The sequence below is a fragment of the Mastomys coucha genome, unplaced genomic scaffold, assembly GCF_008632895.1.
Source record: "Mastomys coucha isolate ucsf_1 unplaced genomic scaffold, UCSF_Mcou_1 pScaffold21, whole genome shotgun sequence".
NCBI lineage: Eukaryota > Metazoa > Chordata > Mammalia > Rodentia > Muridae > Mastomys > Mastomys coucha.
Window position 1 is genome coordinate 46,530,006 of NW_022196904.1, and position 7,320 is coordinate 46,537,325.

The 7,320-nt window shown below is 38.3% G+C and overlaps 1 protein-coding gene across 3 annotated transcripts in view; it reads left to right on the plus strand.

The window, feature by feature from the left end:
• Positions 1-7,320, plus strand: part of Herc2 (HECT and RLD domain containing E3 ubiquitin protein ligase 2) — a 167,710-nt gene that overhangs the window by 43,156 nt on the left and 117,234 nt on the right. For all 3 annotated transcript variants that reach the window (XM_031386820.1, XM_031386821.1, XM_031386822.1), the window contains 3 exons: positions 1,797-2,048; positions 4,300-4,493; positions 6,650-6,850. In XM_031386820.1, coding sequence (XP_031242680.1) covers positions 1,797-2,048; positions 4,300-4,493; positions 6,650-6,850 — 647 coding nt within the window. The remainder of the gene's footprint in view (positions 1-1,796; positions 2,049-4,299; positions 4,494-6,649; positions 6,851-7,320) is intronic.

Genomic DNA, 7,320 nt, shown 5'->3' on the forward strand with positions numbered 1-7,320 from the left:
TCCAATGGATGGCTGTGAGCCTCTACTTCTGTATTAGTCAGGTACTGTCAGAGCCTCTCTGGAGACAGTTATATCAGGCTCCTGTCATCTAGCACTTGCTGGCATCCACACTAGTGTCTGGATTTGATGATTGAATATGGGAAGGATTCCCAGGTGGAACAGTCTCTGGATTGTCCTTCCTTCAGTCTCTGCTCCATAGTTTGTCTCTGAAAATCCTTCCATGGGTATTCTGTTCCCCCTTTTAAGAAGGAATGAAGTATCCACACTTTGGTCTTCCTTCTTCTTGAGTTTCTTGTGGTTTGTGGATTGTACTTCGTGAATTCTGATCTTCTAGGCTAATACCCACTTTTATAATGATGAAATGTTTAGGATGAGGAATACAGCTATAAATATTGTTCACTTCACACTTGTGCTTTTTTAGTGCAACTCTTTCAGAGAAATGTTTCTGCTGTATGATTGTGTTCTGAGGTGACTGGTACAATAGAAGCATCCTGCTTGTCTTTGTCATCTGGTCTTTGGTGATAGGCTCACTGAAAATACTGGCTTAAGTATAAGTGGTATAATTTTAGGCAGGACATATAAAATTAGGTTCATATTCTGAGATATATGTACTCACTGAGTTTTTTTTCACTGATTAGTTAATAGTGTATTATTTAAAGTTTTCAGTTTAGATGAGGGATGAGCCTGGCTTGAAACCTAGCATTGTATTGGAATGCTTCCAAATTAGCTTGCTTATGTGCTGTTTCTGCCTGTTTTCTAGTGACAGTGGCATAGTTGGGTCATTATTACAGCTTGTATCACACACAAAGGCTAAAGAAAAGGCTCACCTTGTTTTTAAGAAAAAGTACATTGGTCTTTGGTTTGGACAGTTGGAAGCAGAACGAGAATTGAGTTATTTACAAGCAAACTGAAAGTTTTTTTCTTTTTTTCCCTTCTGGACTTCCTATTACTGCCTTTTCTACTGTGAAACTGAACAGTTTCCCCCCCTAGTTTATTGAGGTTTTACAAATGATTCAGGTCAGTATTAAAGACCACATTTGTAATTGTGTCATACCCTTTTATGTCATATTTAATTAAATTACATTGCACTGATATGTGCCACTGGGAAGCACTACAGTGTTATGGGGACACCACAGTGCACAGTGCAGGCAGACTCCAGGGTGGTCAGTAAAAGGTAGCATTGCCACACGCATCAGTGCTCATGTCTTGTGGAGGAGTGAGACTTTCTTACGTGTTTAGAATTTAGTTGCAGTAGCAGCATTGGTCCCAAAAAGTAAGAGTCAGAACTTTTCCATTTAATCTAAATAAAATGAAACACCAGCTTTTACTTTTAAAATAAGATTTATTTATTTTTATTTTATGAGTATGTATGTTTTGCCTTTAATTATGAATGAGAAGTAAGTGTGTGTGTGTGTTTGTGTGTGTGTGTGTGTGTGTGTGTGTGTGTGTGTGTGTGTGTTATCCGAGGAGGGCAGAAGAGAATGCCAATTCCCTGGAACTGGAATTTAGCATGGTTCTGCGTGCTGAGTGGAAACCAGGATCCTCTCAAGAACATCAAATATCCTCACCACTGTACCATCTCTGCAGCTCTTGTTTACAGTGTTTCAATTTCTAATGTACCAATCTGAAATGTAAGTTAGATTACATTTAGTCAATAATCTGTATAGTATTAACTAGACATATAGGTAAGATTGATTTATGTGTTTTATGGATTATATTATTTTCAGTCATTTAAAACTTCCATTATGATGTGCAATGATTTTTACTTAAATGTACTTATAATTTGTATTTTCTAGGCCAAGTGTGGTCTTGGGGAGATGGCGACTATGGGAAGTTGGGTAGAGGTGGAAGTGATGGCTGCAAAACCCCAAAGCTGATTGAAAAACTTCAAGACTTAGATGTCATCAAAGTGCGCTGTGGAAGTCAGTTTTCTATTGCTTTGACAAAAGATGGCCAAGTTTATTCGTGGGGGAAAGGTGACAATCAGAGGCTTGGGCATGGAACAGAAGAACATGTTCGTTATCCCAAACTCTTGGAAGGTTTGCAAGGTGATTACAAGAGTAGAATTAAACCCTTGTGGATGTATTCTTTACATTCTTCAGATGTATTTCTTCAGATTTCTTTTCTTACCTTATATCCAGTGAATGGAGTGTCATTAGAAATATCTTGATAGCTATAAATAATGGAAAGTGGCTTATCTATTTTAATAAATGTCCTAAAATTATTCTCATCAAATTTAAGTTTTAATTCATTTACTTTGAGACTTATTGTGCTGTGGGGTTACAACAGGTAGTAGGCTTGATTTCTCCCAACTTGGTCTGCTATGACCTTGTTTTGGGTGGTAAGGTATATGTGCTTGGTTACAGAGCTGTGTAGTCTGCATTGGAGATTGAGGAGGAAAGGGAAGTCCATGTGTGGGTGTGAGTGTCTTCTGTAGTGTGGTGTTCAGTGTAGCATAGAGGGTGGATCACCTCTGAGAGATCCTCACATAGTCTCAGGCATTCTTGCTAGGAATGGCATGTTTGGAGAAAGAACCATTAAAACCATGAATTTTATAAAGGGAAAACTCTCCTTTTTTCCCATAATGTTTGGCCTAGTGGGATTGTAGGTTGTCTTCATACTGTCTGTCCTAAGGGGGAGCTGGTGAAGTACAGATGAGCTGACAAGAAAGCAGAGAAGGGTGAGGTCAGTGAGCCAGCAAGGTTAGTACGTGTATGCCCATTAGACCCTTTGGTATTTTATTTAGTTCAGAGTGAAGAACATTCTTAAAGGGCTAGTTTATTAATTGTTAAAGGAGTAGTCCTTTTGTGTTCTCCTAAAAGTTTATTCACAGGTACAGGATTTGGCCTGCATTTTTGTTTCATGGACTAGTTTACACTAATTCATTTTCCTTTCTTTCTGTTTATTTAATGAGAGGGTTTGGAAATAGGGCTTTTATAGTGAGACTTGTCAGTTTTTTGTTTATCACTTTTATTTTACAGCATGTTATTAGTTATTGGGAGTCCTCTGTGCTCATCAGGTGTTTTATTCTCAGGCTTCTGAGATAAGTGGTAAAATAACACAGTTCATTGTATTGCATAACTTTCTTGGAATTCAGTTGGCCTCTTACATTTTTCTCCATCCATGCAGAAAATTTAGGTTTCTAGTTATTAACTAAAATTAGTTTAATTATTTTACTATAGGAATATTTAAATTACTATTGATGTTAACTTACAGTAACTCAGACTTACTAGGTAACACTTTTCTTCAGCTGACTTTGTTGACATTATATGGAAACACTGTTGATTATGTTAGATTCACCTACAAAAAAGGTATAATGCTTTTCTTACAGTACACAAATAGAGAAATGTTTACATCATGTGACTTTGAGAAAAGAGTAGGTTTCCTTTTAAGAAAAGGTCTTTAGTGAAGTGTATGCTTTGCATAGCTACATCTGGGATACTGAAGAAAAAAATCTATTAACTGAAAATACCATTTTCCCACCAACATAATTAAATGTCAGAGAGTTAGTGGGACAAGGGTTGGCAAGATGCCTCAGCCAGTAAAGGCACTTGCTGTGCAAGTATAGTGATCTGAATTTGATCCCCGGAACCCCCATAAAGGTGGAGGAAGAGAACCAACTCTACAAACTTGCCCTCTGACCCCCAGTTCTGTGCTGTCGCATGCCCTCTCCTGCCCAGTAATCAATCAGCCAGTCAGTTAATACATTAATTAATTATGAGAATGTTTTGGTGGTCAAGCATATTTAAAGAACAGTTTCTCAGGAAACCTACCTATTAAAAGAGCCAAAGGAGTGCTGCTTTAAGGTTTTTGTTTTTTTTTTTAAATGTTTTTCGGGACAGGGTTTAAAGCCATCAGAAGTTCTTGAACAGTGCAGATGAATAAGTGATCAGGCTTTTTTGTGATCTTCCTAGTTAATTACAGGGTGTATCTTTTTTTATAATTGTGTATATATATATATCTGTGTCTTTGTGTATCTTATCCTGTATGAATAAGACTAGGGATATGAACGTAAAATAATCACACAGTCTTTTTGAATAAACTTCTGAATAAGGAACAGAAAAAAAGACTTCATACTATAGCTCTAGCTTTGGACTGTGTTATTAACAAATTATAGTTGACAAGACATGACATACATATTTTAATAACAAAGTCAAATCAAGTAAATTGAGCTTCATATTAAAGGGTGTGTTACTTGTCAGATGTTAATATTGAACGATTTATGTTCTTCTGTAGCTGTGAGCAGATGTCCTTACAGCCATAGGCTTAATGGTGTAACTGTGTCCATCTTTTCTCTAGGGAAGAAGGTGATTGATGTGGCTGCAGGCTCCACTCACTGCCTTGCTTTGACAGAAGACAGTGAGGTGCACAGCTGGGGGAGCAATGATCAGTGCCAGCACTTTGACACTTTGCGTGTGACTAAGCCAGAACCTACTGCACTCCCAGGACTGGACACCAAACACATAGTTGGAATTGCTTGTGGGCCTGCCCAGGTACTGACTACATAGTTAGGTTTGGTGTTTTTATTTTCCAAATGGTCACTGCTAGTATGTAGAAATACTAATGTGTGTGCCATCATTCTATCTTGTAATTGTTCCACAACAAATTACTACATTTAGTTCTTTCAGCCTTTTCTTTTATACATTGTAAAGACAGCATATTCTCCCTCTCTCTTCCTCCCACCATCTATCCCTAGCTCTTCATTGTTGTCTGTGAGTTGCTTCTTTTTTTGAGACATACTCTATCTAAATGGATGCTGGGATTTGTTCAAAAATTTTTTTTTCTGACATATGTAAGTCAAGTAGTTTTCATTTTGGAAAGTACTGGTTTTCAAATACTGACTAATTTCTGCACTACTGCTATAACTATTGGTCATGGTATTTTATCCTTTTGATGTTCTAGGTTTTCCTTGCTAATGCTTTGTTATTTATTTGTGTGTGTATATGTGTATGTGTGCACTCATCAGGGTTGCTGACATCCAGCTTTCTTTGTACTCTTCTTACTTGATTTCTGTGAGGCTAAAGCTGACCTCATGAAAGAACTAGGGCACTTTACCTTGTGTTTTCTAAAAGAGATTATGTACAGTGCTGTTTCTTCTTTAAATATTTGTGAATTCATCTGAGCCTAAAAATATAATTAGAAATACAATTTCATTAGAAGTTCAATTTCTTTAACAGGAAAAGAGGCATTCCTGGTTTCTGTTTCACGGGTAGATTTTTTTTTTTTTTTTTGTAATGGCCCTCAGGAATTGTTCCATTCTGTTACAGTTGTCCAATTAATGGATAAAGGGTTTTTTTATGGTTTGTTTTGTTTTTTTGTCTTTTGTTTTAAATCTTTTTTTACAGTCCAGTCGTTATTCCCCTTCAGATCTGCCCTGGTTTACCCTCTGACAGTTTCTCGTCCCATTCTCCCCCCCTCCCCCCAATCTCCAAGAAGATGTCCCCCTTCTCCCAACTTCACCAGGCCTCCCCACTCCCTGGAGCCTCAAGTTTCTTGAGGGTTAGGTGCATCTTCTCTCACTGAGGCCAGACCAGGCAGTCCTTTGCTATATATGTATCAGGGGCCTGGGACCAGCTGGTGTATGCTGCCTGGTTGGTGGATCAGTGTCTGAGAGATCTCGGGGGTCCAGGTTAGTTGAGATGGATGGTCTTCCTATGGGGTCACACTCCATCTCAGTTTCTTCTGGCCTTTACCTAACTCAACCAAAGGGGTCCTCCTCGACTTTAGTCCATTGGTTGGGTGTAAGTGTCTGTGTCTGTCTCTGTCAGCTGCTTGTTGGGCCTCTCAGAGGACAGCCATGCTAGGCTTCTGTCTGTAAGCACACCATAACATTAGTAATAGTGTCAGGCCTTGGAGCCTCCCCTTGAGATGGATCCCAATTTGGGCCAGTTGTTGTTTGTTTTTTTTTTTTTAAAGTCTTTTCAGGCTAAGCTTTTGAGGTCATATTGCCACTTGGATACTAGTAATTTGTATATTTATTTGGCTTCAGTGTTTCCCCTGATTAGAGGTTTAATTTTATTGATCTTTAAAAATAATTACTTTCAGTTCATTTTTGACTCTATTTTTTCTTAACTATGCTGTTTTTTCCTCTTTTTTTAAGTGTCTTTCACTTCAGCTTGCTTGAGCTCAGTTTTCAGGTTACTTTAAGTAGCATCCTGGGTCATTGGGTTTAACCCTTTTTTGTCTCTGTGCATTTGATACTATAAAATTTCCCGCTAAGTAAACTGTTTCTAGGTGAATTGTTCTCTGACTGTCAGTTAGGTACTGATACTGATGATATATTTCAGTTTCCTTCCTTGGAAGGTTGCGTATACACTAATATGCCTTCTATTTAGAGCTGCTGTTGTGGCACTTTAAGTGGGTTGCATGCTTACTCCTAGCCATTAGTGTAGGTTAGTAATTTTGTGAGTGAAAACAGTTTGGAAAAAGCTTTATTTTTTTTTAGGTGTGGAAATGAGGTGGGATGGTGAAATAGGAAAGGAAATCAGAGATAGTTTATAAGCTAGACAGCCATGAATTTGGGGATGTAGAGGATGAGTAAGTGGTAACATGGGGTATTTTATCACACTAAGTGGTAAATCTCTTCAGTAGAACAGACTATTGATGAACCTACAGATTTCATGTTATGTTCCTTTTTTTTCTTGCACAGAGCTTTGCATGGTCATCTTGTTCTGAGTGGTCCATTGGCCTCCGTGTCCCTTTTGTAGTGGACATCTGCTCAGTGACTTTTGAGCAGCTGGATCTCCTGTTGCGTCAAGTCAGTGAGGGAATGGATGGCACTGCAGACTGGCCCCCACCACAAGAGAAAGAGTGCATGGCTGTGGCAACACTGAATCTTCTGCGACTGCAGGTGGTAATTCTTTGCTGGTTTCCTGTCCCTTTATAAATGCCTCGGGGATTCCTGAGTGAATTCATGGGTATTGAATGTGTGAATTTCACCCTATTCAGTGAACTGATAATAAAACCTTGAAAGTATTTTAAAATAAGATTATGATAGTTATATGTATAAGGTTATCAATACTTGATCTTGTTTTGTTTTTCCTGTAAGTCAGTCATTGCATATAGGGAAGAATATGTACAGATTCAGTTATTTTTTCCATAATCACCTTCCTGGCGTTCATATGGGGAGAGTGTTTATGGAGAAATGCCTGAGACAGTAGAAGAAAGAAAGGGGTAAACTCCAGTTGGCAGACCAGTGCTACCTGGATTGTCTTTAGACTGTGAAAGCTGTATTCAGTAATTTGCCTCTCTACATCAGTACTTTCTCTTCCTCACGTAGGTACGAAAATCACCCAGCCTTTCTCCTAGTTTCCCTCCCTC